This window comes from Plasmodium fragile (assembly GCF_000956335.1).
Source record: "Plasmodium fragile strain nilgiri unplaced genomic scaffold supercont1.58, whole genome shotgun sequence".
NCBI lineage: Eukaryota > Apicomplexa > Aconoidasida > Haemosporida > Plasmodiidae > Plasmodium > Plasmodium fragile.
In genome coordinates this window covers 92,554-118,116 of record NW_012192638.1, presented here as the reverse complement: position 1 = coordinate 118,116, position 25,563 = coordinate 92,554, and the positions used below count along the sequence as shown (strand labels likewise).

General features: G+C 50.0%; 4 protein-coding genes across 4 annotated transcripts in view; all 4 read left to right on the top strand.

The window, feature by feature from the left end:
• Positions 1-357: 357 nt before the first annotated feature.
• Positions 358-6,750, top strand: AK88_04281 (uncharacterized protein; the record flags this gene model as incomplete). Its single annotated transcript, XM_012481891.1, has 6 exons — positions 358-450; positions 701-1,630; positions 2,781-3,645; positions 4,041-4,517; positions 4,916-5,250; positions 5,425-6,750. The coding sequence occupies 6 exons, from the start codon at positions 358-360 to the stop codon at positions 6,748-6,750; spliced, it is 4,026 nt and encodes a 1,341-aa protein (XP_012337314.1).
• Positions 6,751-7,647: 897 nt separating this feature from the next.
• AK88_04280 (uncharacterized protein) lies at positions 7,648-12,101 on the top strand (the record flags this gene model as incomplete). Its single annotated transcript, XM_012481890.1, has 4 exons — positions 7,648-7,734; positions 7,987-9,274; positions 9,606-10,747; positions 10,920-12,101. The coding sequence occupies 4 exons, from the start codon at positions 7,648-7,650 to the stop codon at positions 12,099-12,101; spliced, it is 3,699 nt and encodes a 1,232-aa protein (XP_012337313.1).
• Positions 12,102-13,639: 1,538 nt separating this feature from the next.
• Positions 13,640-20,020, top strand: AK88_04279 (uncharacterized protein; the record flags this gene model as incomplete). The annotated part of the gene is made up of 7 exons (XM_012481889.1): positions 13,640-13,738; positions 14,050-14,602; positions 14,841-15,133; positions 15,296-16,025; positions 16,556-16,978; positions 17,457-18,550; positions 18,725-20,020. 7 exons carry the CDS (start codon positions 13,640-13,642, stop codon positions 20,018-20,020), a joined length of 4,488 nt encoding a protein of 1,495 aa, XP_012337312.1.
• A 1,560-nt stretch (positions 20,021-21,580) lies between these two features.
• AK88_04278 (uncharacterized protein) overlaps positions 21,581-25,563 on the top strand; it is a gene marked incomplete at both ends in the record, with an annotated part of 7,296 nt that continues 3,313 nt past the window's right edge. Inside the window, 5 exons of the mRNA XM_012481888.1 lie at positions 21,581-21,658; positions 21,806-22,547; positions 22,764-22,832; positions 23,342-23,794; positions 24,470-24,901. Coding sequence (XP_012337311.1) covers positions 21,581-21,658; positions 21,806-22,547; positions 22,764-22,832; positions 23,342-23,794; positions 24,470-24,901 — 1,774 coding nt within the window. The remainder of the gene's footprint in view (positions 21,659-21,805; positions 22,548-22,763; positions 22,833-23,341; positions 23,795-24,469; positions 24,902-25,563) is intronic.

Genomic DNA, 25,563 nt, shown 5'->3' with positions numbered 1-25,563 from the left:
TTTTTTTTTTTTTTTTTCGTTCTTTTGTTTTTTGATTCTTCGTCTTTTTTGTTTTGTTTTCTTCGTTCTTTTTTTTTTTCTGTATGCAATCTGTCCGTGTTACCTATATATGATTCCTCCGGATTTTAATAATAGTTGCAGAATGGGATTGAAGTAGCAGCGAGAGGAATAGGTGTTTTTGTTCTGTATATATCTCTAAGGTTCAGTGCTAACGGACGAATTACGAATAAGTAGTAAAGGGGGAATATAAGAAGACGGAGCACATTGATCATGTCGTGGTTTATGGAGTTCACATGGAACAGCAGGACCACCGTTGACAATGTAACATTGTAACTTACCTGAAGCACACAAAGGCAAATGAGTGCACAGCAGTTCACGAATTTATTGGTGGAGTATATTAAGACCAGGGCCATTGGAGCCGATGAGGAAGATGGTAACAGTGATTTCAGCGTAAGTTTTTATTAGTGAAGACTAGGGGCATTCGGCATACATAAATAGATATGTGAGATTGTTGCAAATGTTAGGTTACGTGAGATGTATATATATGAATGTCGCTGATTATTAGTATTATTAATGTTTAAGGCTATGATGGGGGCATAAATATATGCAGTCTTATCATTTACACGGGCAACGGGAATTTAAAGAGCGCGCAGGCAATTCTGCGGCATATGTGCATATATGTGCATTTCTATTACTGCAGCATAAAATTTGGGGGGACATAAAAAGCTTGTTCGACGTACTGAAGCAGAATCATAACACTAAGGACAAGACTCATGCGTCACTGTGTACAGCGGTATACACAGGTAGTCAAAGTAGCGTAGGCGCACACAGGTTGCTGTGCCAGCGAGTTATGCATATTTTTCTATTTATGGATGGAATAGATTATATAAGTCCGGGGAAGTGGACAAAGAGATATAAATTTAAGACTGAGCCGCGGCTCGAAGAATATCTTAGATGTATGCTCGGGAATGTCGCTCTATTACAGCTGTACGGGGAGAAGTGTGAACACATGGCAGTTGTACGAACGGTATCCAACAGTATGGATACGTTAAGGGAAGCGTTTCGCCAAGTGGATATTAGTAAAAAATGCGCAGGTCTGAATTATCGTAGTATGAAGATTGGTACTAAACTTATAGGGTTGACCATGGGACGATGGATGGAAGAACTAAGGGCAGGGCGGCATGTAGGAAGTATAAAAAGCAGCAAAGAAGTAAGAACATGTAACCAAGGCAAGGGAATGAAAACAAAAGAGGCTAATGCAGCCGGAGTTCGGCAGCACGACACTATGCCAATTGTAGACATGATGGAGGATGGTACTAAGGACGCAGTAAAGACATTAATTGAGAAAGGAAAGGACCTGACGCATGAAGTGAAGAAAAAAATAATTGAAACAGTGAAAGATAGCACCAATCCGGAGAAAATGATGGAGGACATATTAGACACCGTGCGAAACTGTAGTGCTAAGGGTGACGCATACGTACAAAGCGCATTAGAGCAGGTGCAACCATCTGTCAACCCAGTCGCGGCCAACCCAGCACCTACAGCATCGTCGGCCACCACCAAGGCGGCAATACCGAAGGAACCGACAGGTAAGGACCGATGGGGAGAAAGCACCAACACGGCCCAACACGTATTATACGGCCGTTACCGACACAGCCCATACGGCCCGCATGTATACAGTACCGATATGGATGCCGCCACCACCACAACAACACACACACGCGGGAAGAACAGCACGGCAAACGGCCACAACACACGCACACGTGGGCGAACCACAGCGCACGTGAACTACGGACGGGCGCGCAACAGCACAGCAGCCACGACGGCAGCTGCCCCACTTCGGTTGACGTTGAACGGCCAGGACGGCACATCGCCCTTCGTTGAGCCGAGCGAGCAGCGGCTACGACGGCAGAAGCATTTGATGTTGTTGTTATTACTGCGGATTTTTGTTGTACGCGCACACAGAGACAGTGTGTGCAGGCGTTTAGTGGAGACCGGTGTAGAAAGCGGGGCGCGGGGTGTATATTCATGACGTTGTGTAGTGTTTGTCGTATATTTTCTTTTCTTTGTGCTCTTTTTTTATTTTGTTTTATTGTTTTTTGATTCTTCGTCTTTTTTGTTTTGTTTTCTTCTTTCTTTTTTTTTTCCTATATGCAATCTGTCCGTGTTACCTATATATGATTCCTCCGGATTTTAATAATAGTTGCAGCATGGGATTGACGTAGCAGCGACAGGAATAGGTGTTTTCGTTCTGTATCGAGGTCTAGTGCTCTGTTTTACGGGGCACAATTGCTAATAAGTAGTAGAGGAAGAATATAGGAATCAGGAGTAGATGGGGCATGTAGTGGTTCATGCAGTTCACATGGAGCACTCATACAATAGTGAAAAGTGCAATGTTATAGATTAACTAGGGGAACCAGGGCAAAGATGAGTGTAACAGAGTTCGTGAAAATATTGGCGGAGTATGTGTTGGATAGGCAACTAAGGGCGGATACGAATGACACGGATACTGGGTCTGGCAGTTTTAGCGTAAGATATTGAGACAGAGTATCAGAGAGAGCATGAATGGGGATCCACGAGTGACCCCAGTGTTTATTTGTAGGAGCAGTATACATATAAGGGCCATGTAGAGTAGTCATATTTTTACGCGGACGTCAGAATACCAAAAACGAGGACGAGGCACGGTGGTGGCTTTTGCAATTTGTTCCATGGCCACAGGCAGCATAGAAAAAGTACACAGTACGGGATAAATGTTCCTATATGAATTATTCTACGTGTAGGCTACAGTATGGAGTGACATAGAAAGCATATTCCAGCAGTTAGGTAAGAACCTGATGCAAAGAAACGACTTCAATAAAGGAATATGCGAAGGTATTTACAGTGCGGACGGAACCAAAGTGACGCCACAGAAAATGATATGTACGCAAATTGTGAACATTTTTCTTTTTATGGACGGGATAGATCGTAATGGGGAAGTCTGGAGCAGAGCAAAGGACAACGAACAACAGTGGAAATTTCAGAAGTATATAAGGTGTATTATGGGCAATGTGGCCTTAACTGAATTATTTTGGGAAGACTGCGAGAAGAGGGGCATAGTGGACGCAGTCGCACGGAATATGGACACGTGGAGACAAGCGCTGAAGTATAAGGATAATAGTAGGTGGTGCCATGAATTAGAGTATAATAAATTAATAGTAGGCACAAAATATGTGGGGCTAACCATGGCAGAATGGATAAGAACTTGGCATCAGCGAACTAGACCGGGAAAGCTGGCAGGAGGCCCGGACAGGCCGAAATGTAGCGCGCTGAATATTAAGGAACACACAAGCGGAACACATGGGAACATATTAGAACCGGAACCTATTGTTAGGATGTTCCGGGACGGACAGGCCGCGGCCATACACAACTTGGTGAAGTACGTGCAGGATTTAGAAGAAGAAGAAAGGAAGAAGCTGATGGATAGGCTTGGGCAGGAACGACCGCACAACGGATTAGACGCAATAATACAGAACATCGAGGCCCAGGTTGGCACCAAGGACCCCACATTCCAGCAGCCACCGTCCGAACCGAAGGCACCCACACCACCAGAGCACCCTACACCGGTCGCACCGGGAGCCGCGGCAACAAGACCACCGGGACAGACAGGTAAGGACCGATGGGGAGCAAGCACGAATGCGGACAGATACGACCGAATACGTACCGTACTGCTCAATATGGATGCCGCCACCACAACGCACACGCAGGCGCAACAGCACCACACTTCGTTGACGTTCAGCGGCGACGGATGCAGCGGCGGCCAACACGGCAGCGGCGACGGCGAGGCACCGCACGAGGGATGGAGACGAGATGTCGGCGACAAATAAAAGTGTACTAACCGTCCGGCCAACGTACCTAATCCATCCCACCCAACCCACTTCGTTCCTTTCTCTCTTTCTTTTTCTTCTTCTAACACGTGCCGCCCCCTTCTTTCTGTACCACTTGTGTCCTTTTTGTTTTTATCATCTTTCTCATCCATCTTTCTTCCGTTTTCCTTTTTGCAGGGAGGGACAAGGAGAAGAAGAAAGAAGCTCCGCCGCCTAAAGTTCCAGCAGCGTCACCACCGAAGAAACCAGACGTACCGCCACCAGTTAAGGTACCAGAGGTACCAAGGGAGGTTGTTACCGAGAACAACGTACCAGTACCAACAACTTCACCGGAAGCACAGGCACCAGCCGTAGGACCCGGAGGAAGGTCAGATCCCTCAACATCAGAGTCACTCCCACCACCACAACCCCCGGTATCACCACCACCAGCAGAAGGATCTGAGAAAGCAGGTAAGGATAAGTCCAAACCAACATGCCCTGCAGCAGGCGGATCCCACACGAGACATGTAGGGGAAGGTATCTTAAGCGTGTCTGTCTCGTTCGTCCCTTCTTCGGACCCCAAGGATTGCTCAGGTAGTAATAGTCCAGAGCCTCCGGCGTGTAGTACCCCACTCGACAGCAAAGTGCACCAATGGGGTCCATATGCTATTGTCGGTACCCTGAGTACACTATTGGGCGAGAAAGAACACAAAAAACAAAAACAACAAACCCACAATTTCCGGAGAGAGAGGGAGAGACCACACGGAGAGAGAAACCACGCAGAGAGAAACCAAACGTCGAATGAGAATGCAAGCGGCAGAGCGACAGCGATGGGTCGGCCGCGGGATGTACACGTCGACAGACCGACAGGTCGCCACACCCACAGTGTGTGTTGTGTTGTGTTGTGGGAGAGAGAGTCTTTTTCCGGGGTGGCACCTGCCAACCACCGTTCGCACCGTGGTCAACCGGGAGCGATGGACCCCAAGCACCCGTCGTCAGCCGACCGTGTGCCCAACCAAATATCTGAAGGTGCAGATTCTTTCATATTCTTTTCCTCCTGTTCTAACTTACAGATCAAGATGTTACTCCGGTTACACAACGTACGAACCAGGAAGGATCAGGGGTGCAACCTGGGCAGGAACCAGTGCCAGCTTCATCTGGACCCGGTTCTACTGGTGACCAACACCCCGGTTCCTCCGGTCCAGGTTCTGCGGGGACAGGAGCAACTGGGACTCAGGGTACCGGTTCTTCTCCTTCCGGTGGCCCAGGTACACAGGACAATAACCAAGGTCCGATTAGTCTTCCTCCCTCCCCGAAACCCTTCGACCCCAAGGATCTCATGCGCTACACCCCCGCGATCATTCCCGCAGTGGTTGGTATTGGGATAATTGCGTTCTTCCTATGGAAGGTAAGTATATACGGCAATCACGGAATCCCGCACGTGCAGGATGTTTATACCTCAGAACATCCCTACGCGCACCAATATATGATCGTTCTAACACAAATGTACTGCTACACCCGTGTTCATTCCTTTTATCCTACCGTCCTCACTCTGCTCTTTACCCCCCTTTTTTCTGCTTAGTATTTTGCGCACCTCGGAACAAAACGACGACGAACATATCGAACTATGCGTGACGTGCCGTCACGGCCACTCGACGAAGAAATATTGCAGCATCTACAACGCGGCGAACTGCCGCCCGATTACGGGTACACCTTGATTAGGGATAGGCGGCCCGCATCTGCTGCCGAACACCGACGACGACGTCATCCACGCGTGCATAAGCGCACGATCATCGAGCTACATCTAGAAGTGCTCCACGAATGTGAAGCAACCGAATGGGAAAGCGTCAAACACGACTATTTGCAGATACTCGTGCAGGAGTTTGCGCAGGAGTTTGCGCGTGACTTGGAGCCCGATGCAACCGGGCACAGTAGTTCCCCGCATGCTGCTACGCCAAACGAGGGTTTATCACGGAACAATGTTTCCTCCACCCTGGATCCACCCACTGACACCGAAGGAACAGATCCATGTCCACCACATGACCCCGATCCATGGAGTTGTATGGAAACCATACAGTTAGAACCGCACACTTCTGCACCTAACGACGATAACCACGATCCATGGAGTTGTATGAAAAACATACAGTTAGCAACGGACCCTTCTGCTTCTAACGAACAGGACCCCGATCCCTCGAGTTGTATGGAAACTATACAGTTAGATGCACCACAGAGTCGTACTCATTCCGACCACGGTGACGAGACGTTGGCGTGCACCCACTGGATTAACTGGATTGACCGGCACAAGCACCTATTGCAGGACTGCACGACGCAGCCGTGGTTTCTGCAATTAACAGCGGAATGGAAACAATACCTGAGTGAGCACATGGTGGCAAACGCGGCTCACGGAGTATACGTGCAGCGTGCCTTCGGTGAAGTGGCAACCATGGAAAGGAACAAACTGGATGCATGGAAAGAATGGGTTGCAACACAACATGAGCTTCTGAATATACATGGTGAGGAGGAGTGGTTTCAACACCTATGGAGTAATATCGAGGAGACCGGAGTAGTAACAGAGCACGACGGCATGCCGGAACAGATACGAATGTTGGAAGGAGTGAGTCACATACACACAGTAGATGAAAAACCGACCACATTTGTAACAGAACACGGGCCAACTGTAGAAAAAGGTTTACAAGTACAAGAAGCACTGGACGGCGGATCAGCTTTGAAAGTGCGACATGTACCACGGCCCCAACCACTGCATAAGCAACCTTACATGAAAAAACCGTTAACCGCTACAATATGGATACTGATCCTGGCATTAGTCATAGAACAGTGCGAGGTCGAACGCAATTTGCAAGAGACGGAGTTATATGTGGATGAACTATTGGACAACATCTGCAATTAAGATGACGGGGCATCTGCATGCGACATAACGCATGCTAACGGTAGACCACTTTTACTTCATTATGTTATATACATAATATATTTCGGGTTTACATTATTCCATACGTTCTTTTTTTTGTTTGTCCTCTGTTCTGCTCTGTTCTGCTTGTGCTTACTTTTGCCTTGTTTTGTTCTTTTTCTGTGTAGTCCACTTCTTTTAACACGACAATGCGGACACGGTGGTAAACGTCAAATGCATATAAAATGTAGATTTACATGAATAATATGAAGGGGTAGTCTTCTCCTTTATGTGAAGTTAATTATTAAAAGATGAGCAAGTGCATGCGAAGGGTATAGTGCAGCACATATATAGCATTCGAATAAGCATTCGAGTATACGGAGACATTGTCTGTCCGAGCAAACGCGGCCGCGTACAGGCGATTGTCTCCGAGTGTAACACGCATTCGATGCAGGATTGTCCCAGTGTAAGAAGGAGGACACATTGTCTCTCCGCGCAAACGCGCCTCAGTATAACACGCGTCGACCACCGCGGCCGGGTAAAGGCGATTGTGCGCGCAATGCGACCGAGTGTAACCAGGATTCGACGACGTAGCCGCGGAAGGATCCGAATAGAGACAAAAGAGAGAGGGCGGGCAGCGAAGGAACCCATATATTATATGGGAGGACGAACGACGGAAGAAAACTTGCTGTTGTGGTTATACGGCGGTTTTAGTGTAGAAGAAGGGGCCATTTGTGGTTAAGGATATTAGTGAACAGGGGGGAATGTGCTCACTATGTATCGGTAGAAGTTCCCATTAGAGGAATATGATTCCGAAGAGTAATGTTCAATTAATGTGGACTTTGAATAAGTATCGCGCAACGGGGCATCCTAAATAAGAACAACACTAAGGACGCAGCCATGTGGAACTATTTAATAGTACTGTGGGAGGATTATATTGCGAAGGGGGATACAGGATGGAAGGATAAGAATATTAAAGACCGCGGGGTAAGTACATTTGCATGGGAAAATAGGACAGGGGGATAACCTGTACTGTGTGCATGTATTAGAATGCAACTGGGGGAACACGTTAGGACGAGTTGCGTAATCATCTTCTCGTCTGCTGTATTGTCTTTAGAGCACGTGCGCACATATATGTATAAGAGTATAAATGTATGTATATATACAATTATGTGCAAAAGGTGAGTAGGAGTGTGAATATAATTTAATTAGCACCTTTAATGAATATTGCACTCATAGAAAAATTTCTGGGAACATGTGAAGACAGTATGGGCACAATTTAACGAATACGTGCAGCAGGAACAGGACGATGGACGTGCGCGCATTATGTGCGCGGCAGGACGGGATGGGGAACAGGGGGCGCCGTGGACTAGCGAAGACATGGGTATATGCGAATTAACATACATAGCATTAGATTTTAAACATGATATGGATTCGGTGATAGCAAGCGCGGCGTCCGGGACTCTGGACAGTGCAGTAGATGAGGACGCGAAAATGAAGTCATACATTAAATGTTTCCTAGTAAATGTATTTATGAAAAAAATAATGGGAAAGAAGTGTTTGCAAACACTTGGTGGGCAGTGGGCATTTAATTCTGCAAATGGTATGTTGAAGGGTTTCGGTGGAGTAAAGGTAGGTAATATTTCATGTGAAGAGAAGGATGCAGGGGAGGGGGGGATACCAGTGGTGAAAGCAGAAGATAGAACTTTTTGGCAAATAATGGACAGATGGTTCGAAGACAACAGGGTAAAATTGAAAGATGGGGATTATGGACTACTGGGGAACGATTGTAAAGTGGAAAGAGCAGGAACAGCGAGAGTGAATGATTTGAAGAACACAGTGAAGGAGGAAGTGCGGACTGTGGGGAAGGAGATCGAACAGAAGGTGGACAAAATAAAAGAAAGAATAAAAGAATGTACTGGTACGGAAATCAACTGTGTAAAGACGTTATTACAGGAGGAGAGGGACAAGGAAAAGAATCAGCAGGACTCCTCCTCGAAACCTGCGGAAGCAAACGGACAGTCCAGACCGCCGGGGCCGTCACAGGGCACACAGGCATCATCAACACCAGGCGGGTCAGATAAAAAGGAAGGATTGCTTCCTCCCCAGAAAGAAGCAGAAGCAGCACCGGAAGGAAGATCCGAGGAACCTGCGCAACCACCGCCATCACGGCCGCCGCCACCGGCACCGCCGCCAGCCACAACAGGAGGAGCAGCAGTCGGGCAACGACCTGCACAACAACCCCCACTGGCGGCACCACCGCGGCCACAACAACCAGAAGAAGGGGAAAAGAACAAGGAAAAAGTAGAGGATACAGATGTGCAAGGTAAGGACACTAAGACCACGGAGGACCAGTGGGATTTCCTAGATAATATAGATCCCTTACCTGGGGAGGAACGCCCAGATCCCAGAATTACGGACGAAACCGACCAGTATAGAGGGAAGGGCCCAGTGGGTATCCCTGGGAGTACACGTGTGATAGACATATCTAAAGGGACTTCTCCTGATATTTCAGGAGCACCCCCAGGTGCGCACTATACGACGTCAGTGAGGGAGAATCATACCAAAGGTTCCATTACTCTTACCCTTAGTTCATGGATAGGGAAAGAGACACGAAAAAAAAAAGAAACAACAACTTTTCCGGAGAGACAGAGGGAGAGAAAACACGGAGAGAGAGACACCAAACGTCGAATGAGAATGAGCGGGACGCAGAGCGTCAGAGCGATCGGCCAAGCGACGGGTCCGCCGCGGGATGCAGATGTAGACAGACACAGACACACTGTGTGTTGTGTGTTGTGTGTGCGAGAGAGAGAGTCTTTTCCCGGGGTGGCAACTTGCCACCCCACGTCCCCCGTCAGCGGTCAACCGTACCCTCGTGAACCATGCCGCCGTCTCGTCCACGATGGCGGTAAACCGTGTGGCCATCCACCTTACAAAGTTTAGTTTCGTCATGCACACTTTTCTGTATGTCCATTCAGGATCCCAGGCACCACCGAAGGCCTGTAATGCGCAGGACCATGATACGCAGCCTACAGCGAGTACGGCATCTGCTGGTACCACGAAGTCCATTGATGCGGGTGAACACGGTGATCCCAATAAAGACAAAGGGCAGCTGGATGGTTCTCAAAACGAATCTAAACACACGTCCTCCCCTGCAGTCCAGCATCCGTCCAGTACTCCCAGTGCAGCTGCTCCCGCGGGTCATAGTCCAGCCCCTGGTGAAGCCGATGATAAGGTCGCCGATGGCGGTAACGATGACCCGCCTCCTCTCAATCCACCCAAACCAAAACCAGAAACCACGAACCCAGATCAATCGGGGAGCAGCCCCAGCGGCAGCAGCGGCGGCACTGGTCCTGGTGTAGGTGGTGTTTCTGGTGGGGAAGGAAAGGGAGGTGGGGGTGGTGAAAAGGCTGCTGGCGGCACCGGTAGCGGAAGTGCAGGACCAGGAGGTCGTAGTGGTGCTGGCGTTAGTGGTGGTGCTAGTGGCAGTGGTGCAGTTCCTGGCGCTACTGGTGCAGCTGGTGTAGGACACGGCGGTGGAGGTGGTGCCACAGGTGGAGAGCCAGGTGCAGGTAGCGTAGATGCAGGACCAGGTTCTACTGGTCACCAAACCCCAGGTTCTTCAGGACCTGGCTCCACGCGCACTTCGCAACCAGGTTCCTCAGGATCGGTATCAACGGGTCACCAACCCCCTGGTTCCTCAAAACCAGGATCCGACCCGTCCACGCAACCCAATAACGCACAGGGTACGGGTTCTAAGCCTACAGATCCAGATGGTGGCTTTGGACTATCCTTGGACCGTGCACCAGCCGTAGGTAACATAGGAGAAGGATATGCACCAGCGACTCCAACAGAAAAAACATCGGGCAATGGGGATATGAACTCGGGTGCCGGTCCTGATGGACCCGACCTAACCGCCGACATCCTTACCGCCACTGCTCCCGTACTCTTCTTCCTGTCCGCCGTCACCGTCGCCTTTCTTGGTTATTCCCTTTGGAAGGTAAGTATATACGACAATGCGCGCATGCCGCATGTGCAGGATGTTTATACCGCAGAAACTCACTACGGGCTCCAATATATGATGGTTCTAACCAATATACTGCTACACCCGTGTTCATTCCTTTTATCCTACCGTCCTCACTCTGCTCTTTACCCCCCTTTTTTCTGCTTAGTACTTTGCGTACCTCGGACAAAAACGACGACGAACATATCGAACCGTTCGTGACGTGCCGTCACCGCCACTCGACGAAGACATATTGCAGCATCTACAACGAGGACCGCCACCCGATTACGGGTACACGATGGTTAAGGCCACGCAACCTGCGTCAACATCCGGTAGAGGCCGCCCACCACGCGTGCATAAGCGCACGATCATCGAGCTACATCTAGAAGTGCTCCACCAATGTGAAGCAACCGAATGGGAAAATGTCAAAGACGACTATTTGCAGATACTCGTGGAGGAGTTTGCACAGGAGTGTGCGCGGGACCCGATTATGTGCAGTAGAATCTTGGATGTTCCGACCTCGCACGCCTCTATCACAACCCACGATTCGACAACCCGGCATACACCCACGGACATCGACGGAACAAATCCATTACCACCGAATGAAGACGACCCCGATCCATGGCGTTGTATGAAAAACATACAGTTAGAACAAGAAAGGACTCATGCGCCCCCTCTCCCCTCTTCCGGCCCCGGGAATGAATGCCCGACGTCCGACTGCACCCCATGGATTAACTGGATTGACCGCAACAAACATATGCTGCGGGAGTGCACGACGCAGCCGTGGTTTCTGCAATTAAAAGTGGATTGGAAACAATACCTGCGTGCGCACATGCTGGCAACCGAGGACAACGTAGTATCCGCGCACCGTGAATTCGGTGAAGCAGCCACCCCGCCGATGAAGAAATTGGACCTGTGGAGACAGTGGGTAGCGCAACAACATGCACAAGTGCGTATGTATAACGCGGAGGAGTGGTTTCAACACCTATGGAGTAATATCGAGGAGACAGGAGTAGTAACAGAGGAAGACGGCATGCCGCAACAGATACGAACGGTGGAAGGAGTGAGTCACATACACACAGTAGATGAAAAACCGACCACATTTGTAACAGAACAGGGGCCACCTGTAGAAAAAGGCTTAGCAGTAGAAGAAGCACTGCAAGGCGGATCAGCTTTGAAAGTGCGACATTTACCACAACAGCAACTGCATCCAGAACTGTACAGAACAAAACCGTTAACCGCCCTCAAATTGTGGACGCTCCTCCTCGCGTCGGTAATCGAAGAATGCGAGCGCGAACGCAGTTTGCAGGATAAGGAGTTATATGTGGATGATCTATTGCAACAGTGTTAACATTAGGATGACGCGCCATATGCATGGGAATAATGCAATCACGCATGCTAACCGTACACCACTTTTGCTTCATTATGTGATATACATAATATATTTCGTGTTTGCACTATTACATGCCTTCTTTTTTTTTTTTCTGCTCTGTTCTGCTTACTTGTGCTTACTTTTGCTTTTGTTTGTTTCTTTTTCTGTGTAGTCCACTTCTTTTAACATGACCATACGCCCGGGTGGGTACCGGTTACATGCATATAACATGTAGATTTAAATGAATACTATGACGGGGTCGTATTCTCCTTTATGGGAAATTAATTATTAAAAGCTGCGCACGTGCATTCTAATGGTGTAGAGTAGAACTAATATAGAATGCGCATACGCATTCGCGTACAAGGAGAGATTGTCTCTCCGCGCAAACGCGCCCGCGTAAAGACGATTGTCGCCGAGTGTAAGAAGGAGGAGCAGATTGTCTCTCCGAGCAAACGCGGCCGATTCGACGAAGTAGCCGAGTAAGGGTTTGTCCGAGTGTAAGAAAGGAGGGAGCGATTGTCTCTCCGAGCAAACGCGTCGACCAAAGCGGCCGCGTGTAACAACGATTCGACGTAGTAGCCGAGTGTAAGAAGCAGGAGGATTGTCTCTCCGAGCACACGCGGCCGGATACACGGATTGTCCCCGCGTGAACGTATTTGACGACGTAACCGAGTGTACGAAAGGAGGGAGAGATTGTCTCTCCGAGCACACGCGTCGAGCCACGCGGCCGAGTGTAAGAACCATTCGACGAAGTAGCCGCGTGGAAGCCCGATTCGACGACGGATTGTCCGAATGTAAGACGGAGGAGAGATTGTCTCTCCGAGCAAACGCGGCTGCGTATAACACGCATTCGACGAAGTAGCCGAGTGTAAGAACGATTCAACGAAGTAGCCGAGTAAGCATTGTGCCGAGTGTAAGAAAGGAGGGAGAGATTGTCTCTGCGAGCACACGCGTCGACCAACGCGGCCGGGTAAAGCACATTGTAGCCGCGTGTAACAAGCAGGAGAGATTGTCTCTCCGAGCAACCGCGTCGACCAACGCGGCCGGGTAAAGCAGATTGTCCGAGGAAGTAGCCGAGTAAGCATTGTGCCGAGTGTAAGAACCGGCAGGGAACCGCCACCTGTAGTGTTTCCTATGCAATGTTGCTCTTGTTCTTGCTATGTATATTCTACAACGTCGCTTAACGCATACGAGCTGCATAAAATAAAGGAGCGCGTGGGATGATACGGTAAGACGATTCCGATGTTGTAGAAAAATTGCATATGACGCACGCTCAACTTCCTATCGCATATGAAAGCAGCATTAGAGGAGCATTTGGGACGGAAACGGCACAGAAGGGCCACGTTCGCAACATGCACCACGAGCAAATGAATCGTGCAACATGAATATACGGATGATGCATATGTTCCTTTGGAAAGGGTACAATCTTCCTCTCACTCTGCCTGTCCCTCTCTCTGTGTAGAACACATTAGGGGGAAGATGTAAGATGCCCTCATGAAGTAACTGTATATAACAAAATGAGTAGGGGAAGTACCAGTTCTGGACCATGGATGGAAATATTAAGGCTGTATGCATCAACGAAAACAACAGGAAAAACTATAAATCAAGAAGAAACAGTAAGACTAAACGATTAAGTACTTGATACGAAGTATGACTAAAAAATGTGTGCGAATTATTACAGAATATTGAGGGCTCTGTGCGTATAATATATAAGTATGTGTCATAGAATTCTAATATCATTCCGAAAAGTGCTAAATTCATGCACAACCGCAATGTATGAATGCTTCCGTTAAACATGAACCCATATATAAGAGAAGCGTATACAGTTATATATAAAATATATTTACTTTAGGCAACATTATGGAGCACAATAACGCGAAATTGGAGTGAATTCATGAGGTACATTGTAAGCAGTACTCCCATTCAGCTCTATGGACCACTCTGTAATACTGGTGCGGGGGTGCATTTAGAGCAACAAGAAAATGGAGAACACAGATATGAGGTGCCGATGAATAAGGAAGAGACAAATGCATGCACGTCCATGATAGTTGCTCTGTCCTTTGCTAATGGATGGCACATAAGGGGAGAGCATACGGGCAGGAGCAGTGTGAGTCAGAATACAATGGATGATTTCGTAAGGTGTGCTATAGCAAATATATTTATGTATAAATTGGAAGAATTATTCTGTGTTGAGAACTTGGGTATACGGTACGCATGGTATATAATGGAAAACATGGACGCACAGGGCATGAAAAATTTAATTAAGGACGGGAAATGTACGATGAACATGACCGGATATCGGAAAGGATGGAATGAAGCCGAAAAGAAGAAAATTAAGGGTTTCCTGCAGTCTGATGAAGGAATGTTCCAAGGAATACCAAAAACAGCCACGGGGACTACGTGTACGACGCAAGTAAAAATGCAGAAGGCACAACATGACAAAATACAGGTGAAGTCGGCAAATGAGGACAATAAGGATGGTAAGTAGAACACATATTCTTCATAAAAATGTGCGTAAGTATGTCGTTAGAGATGAACTAACAGCCGTAAGTAGACGCTCCTCCAAGAGGAGCGGGACGCACATGTGTCGTAATGTGCGACGTTCAAAACAGTGCGATGGGAACTGAGGGTGCTTGGGATGCTTTATGAGAACAACGCCATCTCGCCCTTTGCTGCCGTCCACGCCGACGCCGCCGCCGACGCCACGACCGGCGCCAGCACCCAGACCGCCGCGACCACCGGCCGGTAGTCCAGGACACACCGGGACGGCTACAACAGCAGTAGGGAAAGCAGGGTCACCACCCGCACGAACATCAGATACATCAGGAGCAAACAGTGGACCGGGTCAAGCCGCCAAACCCGGCCACCCTGCTAAACCAGCACCTACCAAACCAGTAGCGGCGAAACCGGTGGCAACGAAGACGACAATAACGACCGAAGAAAAGACATGTCAGGGGCAGAAAATATTGGAGTGGAGAGAGAGGGAAATATACGTGGCGCAACAATATAGTGTAAGTTATAATAACACAAGTTGCGGGGAAACGGAACAGCAAGGAGAATTTATTAATACGCTTACATGCACATATGTGAGGGTGTAAATGCACTCAGGCCAGAAGAGTGTTTTTGACATGGGCACATGAGTTCTTTTCTGCATGTTCGCGTACAACATGTAGGATGAGCAATGGAACAAGGTGAAGAGCGTGTTGGAGGAGTTTATTCAATATTTGAAGGAGAATAATGAGAACTTTGACGACTACGGTGCCAACTGTGATAATGAAGGTTGGGATGATTTCATACAAGGGCAACACCATACGGGCCAAACGGTGGCGGATATGATGAGGTGTCGACTCATGACGGGTGCATTGTGGTTTGCGAACGGTGCTAATGGAGGTGGAGTGGATGATGAAGACACCAACAAGCTAAGATGTGAGGTGGCCCATGTCTTCGGGCATCTACTGAACACGTTGTACTGTAAGGATAAGAAGGGCTACAAGAGAGGTATAGAGTATGCTTGGCAGGCAATGAGGAGTATGAAGAGCGGAGCATCGGGTACGTCTGGTGTACTGGGGGGTCCTGTTATAGACGGTACGTGTACAGAGTGCGGGTATGGAGATAACAAGAGGAATATAACAGCAATAAATTTGCGCATAGCACAATGGTTATTGGAGCATGGAAAAGTAAGTTCTGAAGTAGCACAAATGCAACAGGCAATGCCGTGTACAACAAAATGGAGAGATTATATTAATGAGGACGCAAAAAGAGGGGATCCTCTCGACGACGTGTTGACGACAGAGGGCATGCAGGCAAAGAAGAGACTGGACAAGGATATAGTACAGAAAGCGGAAAGGATCTTTGAGCGGGCGAAGGAAGCAGTAGAAAAGAAAATAGCAGAACTGAAGGAAGGTAAGCATACGAATACCACGGCTAAGAACACGCGCACGGCCGAATACGCATGCCAACGGATGGCACCGATATCGACGCATATGGATACCGCCACCACAACAACAACGCAACTGCCACAACAAAGCACACGCGGCGACAACAGCAGCACAGCACCACACTTCGTTGACGTTGAGCACAGCGGCCACAGCGGCGGCGGCGGCGGCGACGGCACCGGTAGCGGTAGCGGTGGCGCGTGTGTACCATCGTCACAGTGGTGTGACAGTGGTGCGTGGGGTCGAGCGCGCGCGACGCGGGACGAGATGACGGCAAGAACATACAAGTTGTACTGCTACCATCCACCTCACCGTACGGTTGCTGCCGCCGACCCCAGTCCATCGCAGTGCACCTCGATCCACTGCATCGAGCCGGACCCTACACTGCCGTTACGTGACGCAGCCGTCTAGGCCCCTTCTTTCTGTCTACCACTTGTGTCCGTTTTTTTTTTTTATCATCTACCATTTTTTCTTCTCCTGCTTCGTTCTTTATTCCAGCGGAGAAGACCAAAAAAACAGCGGGAACCAGTGACAAGACGACGGCAGCGGACACGGGCAGTGCACCGGGACCTACCGCAGCAGGGGGAAGTCCAAGTCAGGGAAAAGGAGTAGCAAGATCAGAGGAACCTGCGGAACCACCTGGCCGTCCTAGTGGAACAGAGGACAAAGGAAACAGATCACCACCACCGCCAGAACCGGCACGTCCGGCAGCGCCCGCTCCATCGGGGACTTCACAAGGTGAGCATGATGTGGAGAAGATACTGATGGAGATTGACGAACAGGAGAAAGAACGACTTGCACGTATTAGTACTACGGGCCGATTCGAGGGTGAGGACCTGGTAAACGTGATTCGTCCAGGAGATAACAGTTCGATTAGCATAAGTACAGGGACCTCAAATCCCACTTGGACAATACCCACAGGTATAGGTGCTATGAAAAACACAAATACGTTCAGAGAAATAAGAGCATAACTGGGGCTTTGCATACAAGAACAAACACAAAAGAATAAAAGAGAGAACAAAAAAACAAAAAACAACGGAAAAAAAAAAAAAAGAAAAACAAGAACAGGAAACAACAATTTCCGCAGGCAGAGGGAGAGACAACACGGAGAGAGAGAAACCAAACGTCGACTGAGAATGAGCGGCGCAGTCAGCAGCCGAGTGGCCGAGCGCGAGAGCGACAGATCGAGCGTGAGCGATCGGCAGCACGACGTCGACACAGACACACACATAGTGTGTGTGTTGTTTGTGTCGTTGGCGAGAGGGAGTCTTTTACCGGAGTGGCACCGTCCCCGCTTCCTGCACCATCGTGCCAACCGTGTGGTCAACCTTAACGTTCCACCGCACACAAAACTTCAGTTTCATCATGCTCTTTTTCTTTTTTCGGCCATGTTTTCTAGGTGATGCTAATCCTAAAGCTACCATCGAGGAACCAGCAGTACCGGTTACGACAGGACGCACGGCAGATACGGTACCTGAACCAGCACCACAACCACCAGCAGCATCACCAGCAGAACCAACAACAACCACAACAACATCCTCCAGTGCAGCACCAGGGGCACCAGCTGGTGCTAGTGAGCCCACTCCCGCGCCTGCGGAAGATAGCGTGAACAACACACAGATAGATACTCCTGTTGACACCAAGGGTGACACTGGTCCCCCCGGTCCAGCCAGTCCTAGTGGTACAGCAGGTGACGATGGTGAAGCAGGTACGAACGACGTAGATGGAGGCAGTGATGGAGGTACTGGGGAGGACCCCCCTCCTCTCAATCCACCCAAACCCAAACCGAACCCGAACCCAAATCAATCGGGGAGCAGCCCCAGCGGCAGCAGCGGCGGCACTGGTCCTGGTGTAGGTGGTGTTTCTGGTGGGGAAGGAAAGGGAGGTGGGGGTGGTGAAAAGGCTGCTGGCGGCACCGGTAGCGGAAGTGCAGGACCAGGAGGTCGTAGTGGTGCTGGCGTTAGTGGTGGTGCTAGTGGCAGTGGTGCAGTTCCTGGCGCTACTGGTGCAGCTGGTGTAGGACACGGCGGTGGAGGTGGTGCCACAGGTGGAGAGCCAGGTGCAGGTAGCGTAGATGCAGGACCAGGTTCTACTGGTCACCAAACCCCAGGTTCTTCAGGACCTGGCTCCACGCGCACTTCGCAACCAGGTTCCTCAGGATCGGTATCAACGGGTCACCAACCCCCTGGTTCCTCAAAACCAGGATCCGACCCGTCCACGCAACCCAATAACGCACAGGGTACGGGTTCTAAGCCTACAGATCCAGATGGTGGCTTTGGACTATCCTTGGACCGTGCACCAGCCGTAGGTAACATAGGAGAAGGATATGCACCAGCGACTCCAACAGAAAAAACATCGGGCAATGGGGATATGAACTCGGGTGCCGGTCCTGATGGACCCGACCTAACCGCCGACATCCTTACCGCCACTGCTCCCGTACTCTTCTTCCTGTCCGCCGTCACCGTCGCCTTTCTTGGTTATTCCCTTTGGAAGGTAAGTATATACGACAATGCGCGCATGCCGCATGTGCAGGATGTTTATACCTACGAACATCCCGCCGCGCACCAATATATGATCGTTCTAACACAAATGTACTCCTACACCCGCGTTCATTCCTTTTATCCTACCGTCCTCACCCTCCTCTTTACCCCCCTTTTTTCTGCTTAGTACTTTGCGTACCTCGCCAAACGCCGACGAACATATCGAACCGTTCGTGACGTGCCGTCACCGCCACTCGACGAAGAAATATTGGCGCATCTACAACGCGGCGAGCCACCACCCGATTACGGCTACACCATGGTTCGGGATAGGCGGCCCGGAAGATTGCCCGCCGCACGCCGCCGACCACGCCCACCACGCGTGCATAAACGCACGATCATCGAACTACATCTAGAAGTGCTCCACGAATGTGAAGCGACCGAATGGGAAAACGTCAAACAGGACTATTTGAAGATTGTATTGCAGGAGTTTGCACAGGAGTTGATACGGGACGACCACAGGAATAACAATATCTTGGATGTTTCTACCACAACGCAGGGTTTATCAGGGAACAATATTTCAGCCACCGCGGATCCACCCACCTATTCCGACGCAACGAATCCATGTCCACCGAATGAAGAGGACCCCCATCCATGGAATTGTATGGAAAACATACAGTTAGAAAGGGACCGTTGTACACCGCATGCACACGACCCCGATCCATGGCGTTGTATGGAAACTATACAGTTAGCAACGGACCCTTGTCCACCTAATGACCCCGATCCATGGGGTTGTATGGAACCCATACAGTTAGCAACGGCACCTTCTCCACCTAATGAAGAGGACCCCGATCCATGCAGTGGTATGGAAACCATACAGTTAGAACCACAGCGGACTCCTGCTCTCTTTCCATCCTCTTCCGACCCCCGGAATGAATGCCCGATCCCCGACCACACTAATTGGATTAACTGGATTGACCGCAGCAAGCATATTCTGCGGGAGTGCACGGGGCAAACGTGGTTTTTGCAATTAACAGCGGATTGGAAACAATATTATCAACAACATGCGACAGACGACGTATCCGGGCACATTCACAACGGTGCAGCGGCAACCATGGACAGGACGAAACTGCGGTTGTGGAAACAATGGGTCGCACAGCAACATCAGCAAATGTGTATGTATGGCCAGGAGGAGTGGTTTAAGCATTTGTTGAATAGTGTAGACGAGGAGACAGTACCGGAAACACGCGCAGTACCTACAGTTGACACAGACTTAGAAGTGGAAAAAGCAATGGCAGCAGCACATGTGCTACGAGTGAGAGATGTACCATGCACCCAACCACTGCATAAGCAACCTTACATGAAAAAACCGTTAACCGCTAACACATGGATACTGATCCTGGCATTAGTCATAGAACAGTGCGACGTCGACAGCCGTTTGCAGGAGACGGAGTTATATGTGGATGAACTATTGGAGCAACTGTGACATTAGTATGACGGGGCATATGAATGCGACATAACGCATGCTAGCCGTACAACACTTTTACTTCATTATGTGATATACATAATATATTTCGGGTTTACATTATTCCATACCTTCTTTTTTTTTTTTTCTTTTGTTCCTTCTGTTTACTTTTGCCTTGTTTTGTTCTTTTTCTGTGTACTCAACTTCTTGTAACATGACCATAGGAACAGGTGCGTACCGGTTAAATGCATATAACATGTAGATTTACATGAATAATATGAACGCGTAGACTTCTCCTTTATGTGCAGTTAATTATTAAAAGATGAGCAAGTGCATTCTAAGGGTATAGTGCAGCACACATACAGCATGCGAATAAGCCTTCGAGTCTAAGGACATTGTCTCTCCGAGCAAACGCGGCCGCGTACACCGCATTGTAGCCGCGTGTAACAAGCAGGAGAGATTGTCTCTCCGAGCAACCGCGTCGACCAACGCGGCCGGGTAAAGGCGATTGTCCGAGTGACGCGGTTCAACGCCGTAGCCGAGTGTAAGAACGGAGGGAGAGATTGTCTCTCCGCGCACACGCGGCCCGCTACAGCGGCCGGGTAAACGGGCTTGTCGACGACGTGGCCGCGTGCCAGCAGCAGCAGAAATTGTCTCTCCGAGCAAACGCGCCCGGGTAAACCCGATTGTCCGAGCACCGCGACCGCGTGTAAGACGGATTCGACGAAGTAGCCGAGTGTAAGAAAGGAGGGAGAGATTGTCTCTCCGAGCAACCGCGTCGACCCACGCGGCCACGTGTAAAACGGATTCGACGAAGTAGCCGAGTGCCAGCACGAGCAGCATTGTCTCTCCGAGGACACGTGGCCGGGTACACGGATTGCCACCGAGTGAACGTATTAGACGACGGATTGTCCGAGTGTAAAGACGGAGGAAAGATTGTCTCTCCGAGCAAACGCGGTTCGACGACGTGGCCGGGTAAACGATTCGACGACGTAGCCGAGTAAACATAGTGTCCGAGTGTAAGAAGGAGGAGAGATTGTCTCTCCGAGCACACGCGTCGACCAAAGCGGCCGCCTGCACCACGCAGGAGGATTGTCTCTCCGAGCAAACGCGGCGACGACGGGAGAAGAATTTGATGTTGTTGTTATTACTGCGGTTTTGAGGTGTACGCAGAGACATTGTGTGTGACAGGCGTTTAGTGCTGACCGGTGTAGACAGGGGGGCGGGGGGTGCTTTTCATGACGTTGTCTAGTATTGTCCTGGTGTTTCCTTTGGTTTTTTTTTTTTTTATTCTTTCTCTTCTTGTTATTATATCCTTGTATTTTTTTCTCTTTTCTAGATATAGTTCTACCTTAGCGAGGCTATAACAAGTGTACGGTAGCACTCTAGTGAGCACAAGTACGAAGGATACCAGCAGTTCATGAAATAATTGGTGTAGAAGTACAGGAACAATAATTATTTAGCAGAATATTAGCATACTACGAAAGAGAATGTTACATGGGTTTACATGTGATATATGTAGCATCATCATATTTCCATGGCAACGGACACTTTATAGTATAATAATAGAATAACACTAATATGTCAGCAGCGAACCTAGCCCAGCTGTTGGCCCAATGGGTACGGGAAGCGGGCATTGACGATCAGCAAGAGTATGAGGTAGGAGCACACAGGAATAGAACACCAAAACGGGTGGTTACGTGATAGGGTTTTATTGGTGAAAAAGAGAGTGGATCGCAGCGGCGCAAATAGCATTAAAGCACACATGAGCGTGTATATATTGCCTGTGTTTCTCTTACATTGTAGGCAATGCTGTGGAACAAGACTAAAGAGGTCATGGCAGAATTTGTGAATTACATGGACGACGACAACATAATACCGTATGCAGCGAACTGTGATAACGCCGGATGGGAGCACCACGGGTATAAGGACGGTTCGCAGGGAGTAGGACAAAAGGTCGGCGATAAAATTATATGCGTACTTATGGTAGGGGCATTATTTTTCATGAATTGGAGGCGTGGTGCAAAACCGGTTAGCGCACAGGAGGATGACACCAGTGCAAGAATAACGGAGCATTTACGCTGCATAATAGTACATATGTTTAGCGCCGTATTAAACGAATCCGTGTGTCCAAGCGACTGGGGAACATTTTATGCATGGTACCAAATGAAAGGGATGGGGCGTGGGAAAGGAGGTTTTCCGGCAGGTTTAATACAGAGGGGAATATGTGACAGAGAAATAGTCGCGGATGGGAAAATAGGGGAACTTAAGTTAAATGCAGCAGTCAAAGACTGGTTAGGGCAAAATACGAGACTCAAACAGCGGCTTCAGACAATGAAGGGAACTAAAACATGTCAGAAGAAATGGCAGCCGGGATGGAAAATAGCGGATTTATTGGATAACAACGATATGGAGCATAATGACACCTTAGGCATTACTCAGATAGTCGGCCAGTTGAGGGCCAGCATGAAGGACATATTGCAGGAACTCGCGAGCGACCTGCAGCAAACTACACAAAAGAAGGCTCAGGACGAGACGCAGACGTCAGGTAGGGCACGGGCGAGTGTGGCATCCTGAGACAGCTTCGAAAGCAGCAGAAAGCATAAGTACAGAGATGACAACTACAGAAACTGTCGAAGTACAAGGGAAAGTGCAACGCGACACACGAAGGAGATGTGTGAACAACGTTCATTGCTGTGTACTTCCAAGAATACAAAAACTAAATACGAACATTTCTAATTCCCGTTTTTGCCCTTTATTGCAGCGACGGATGACAAAAACGGGGAGGCAGTAACGACGGCTACTGTGCCGGCTGCAACAACAGGATCGACAGGTAAGGACCGATCGGAGAAAGCACGAATGCGGACAAATACGACCGAATACGTACCGTATTGCTCAATATGGATGCCGCCACCACAACAAGACGCAAACGCGGAGCAACAACAACAACGCACACACGGCGGCACAGCACCCCGTCGTTGACGTTGAGCACAGCGGCGACGACGGCATCGGTAGCGGCAGCAGTAGCAACGGCCACTGTGTAGACCAGATGTGCGGCGTCCACGACGGTAGTGGTAGCGGTGGCGCAGCGGACGGAGATGAGTGCCCACGGCAGCGGTCGCGGACGGCGACAACATAAAAGTTGTACTGCACCATGCAGCCGACCCATCCATGCAGCCGACCCATCCATGCAGCCGACCCATCCATGCAGCCGACCCATCCATGCAGCCGACCGTACCCTGCCGCTACCTGACAGCACCGTCCCGGCCCCTTCTTTCTGTACCACTTGTGTCGTTTTTTTGTTTTTATCATCTTTCTCATCTGGCGTTGTCCCCCTTGCAGAGAAGGCAACGAGCACGACGGCAGACGCGCCGACACCAGGAGCAAACGTAGCAAGGAAGGACTCGGAGGATGACGAACCACCAGCCAGACCACCACGACCCCCTAAACCACAGAACGGAAATGATCAAGGAGCACCGGGACAGGGAGCAGCAGGATCGGGGGGCCCAGGACCCGTACCGCAACCCCCACCACCGGCACCACCAGCATCCATCTCTCCCCAGGCAGAACCACCATCATCATCGCCGAAGGCAACAGAGGACCTCGCAAGCACACAATCAGGTAAGACCACAGTAGTAATTGCAGAAAGCACCAGTGTTCAACAGGAATCTCCCAGGAGCGCGAACGAATGTGAGAAATTGGGGAATGACCATACCAAAATTGGTGAATGCCTTGAAAAAGTAATGAACACGGCAGTACCAAATGTTAGCACTCCTACGGACGAACCCGGTCACGGTACTTGGGTTGTCCCAGGTGCTACTAGCACAACAGAAGTAACTACAATAACCACACATACGTCTCCACCCACTATCAATGTCCCTGAGGGAACACCTGCAGGTACTGATAATGGGCACGACAAAGTACACAGTATTACTGAGGGTCCCTCCTTGTAGGCACAGAGGAACCTCTATTCACGCAACAGCAGTCCTGAGCACTCCGACGCCGCGAGAGAGGGGAAAAAAACACACAAACAACACACACCTCTTGCGGAGAGAGACAGGGAGCGCAAAACCAACGTCGAATGAGAATGCAAGCGGCCGAGCGACGGGTCGGTCGCGGGAGGTAACGAGGCGTAGACAAGTAGACGGGTAGCTACGTAGACGTCGAAAGATGTCGACACAGACCGACACACACACTGTGTGTGTTGTGTGGGAGAGAGAGAGAGTCTTTTCCCGTGGTGGCACCTTGCTCCGTGCGCTGCACCGGCCGCGGTCTCCCGTCCGTCTCCTGCCCCGTGGCACCCATGCTGTCAACCGTGTAGCCGACCGACCGTGGTCCACCGTGTGGTCGAACAATGCAGCGACGGACAGCGGGCAAGCGGCAAACGTGGACAATCTCGCACTTCAAAACTTCAGTTTCATCATACTTCTTCCTTCCCTTTCCCTGTCTCCCCATTCACCAAATGTTCAGGCGATGCCGTCGCCGATGGCACCAACGATGACCCCCCTGCTCTCAATCCACCCAAACCACCACCCAACCCGAACCCAAATCAATCGGGGAGCAGCCCCAGCGGCCCCGGCGGCGGCACTGGTCCTGGTGGAGGTGGTGTTTCTGGTGGGGAAGCAACGGGCGGTGCGGGTGATGAACAGGATGCTGGCGGCGCCGGCAGCGGAAGTGCAGGAGCAGGAGGTAGTAGTGGTGGTGGCGGAGGAGGAGGCGCTGGAGTTGGTGTTTCTGCTGGGGGGGGACAGGGCGGTGGCCATGGGAAGACCAAGAGTGAGGCCACTGGCGGCTTCGACTTAGATAACATAATTCCACGCCTGACAGCGAAGGCCTTAGGGGGGGGCTTTGTACCACCAACCTTACCAGAAAATAAATCCAGTTCATCCAATACAGACCAAGGTGGGCCGCATAACGGCCCCTTCTTTCCCGATCTAACCGCCGACGTCCTTACCGCCACTACTCCCGTACTCTTCTTCCTGTCCGCCGTCACCGTCGCACTTCTGGGTTATTCCCTCTGGAAGGTAAGCACAGCCACAACGCACACAAGCACGCACAAATATAACCGAGTGGCAATGCGCATCCCTCATATGTACCATAGCAGTGTGTTTCTACGTAGCTCCCTTGCATGATGATGCCAACAAATGCACTCTTCTACATCGCTCTTTTTCTTTTTTTTTGTTGTAGTACTTTGCCTACCTCGCCAAACGACGACGAACGTATCGAACCGTTCGTGACGTGCCATCACCTCCACTCGACGAAGAAATTCTAGACCATCTACAACGCGGCGACCTACCGCCACCCGATTACGGGTACACCTTGGTTAGGGATAGGCAACCTGCGTCAACACCCGCACGCCGCGGACAACGCCCACCACGCGTGAATCGCCGCACGATCATCGAGCTACATCTAGAAGTGCTCCACGAATGTGAAGCAGCCGAATGGGAAAACGTCAAAGACGACTATTTGCAGATTGTCTTGGAGGAGTTTGCGCGTGACTTGGAGCGGGACCCGATTATGTGCAGTAGAATCTTGGATGTTCCGACCTCGCACGCCTCTTTAGC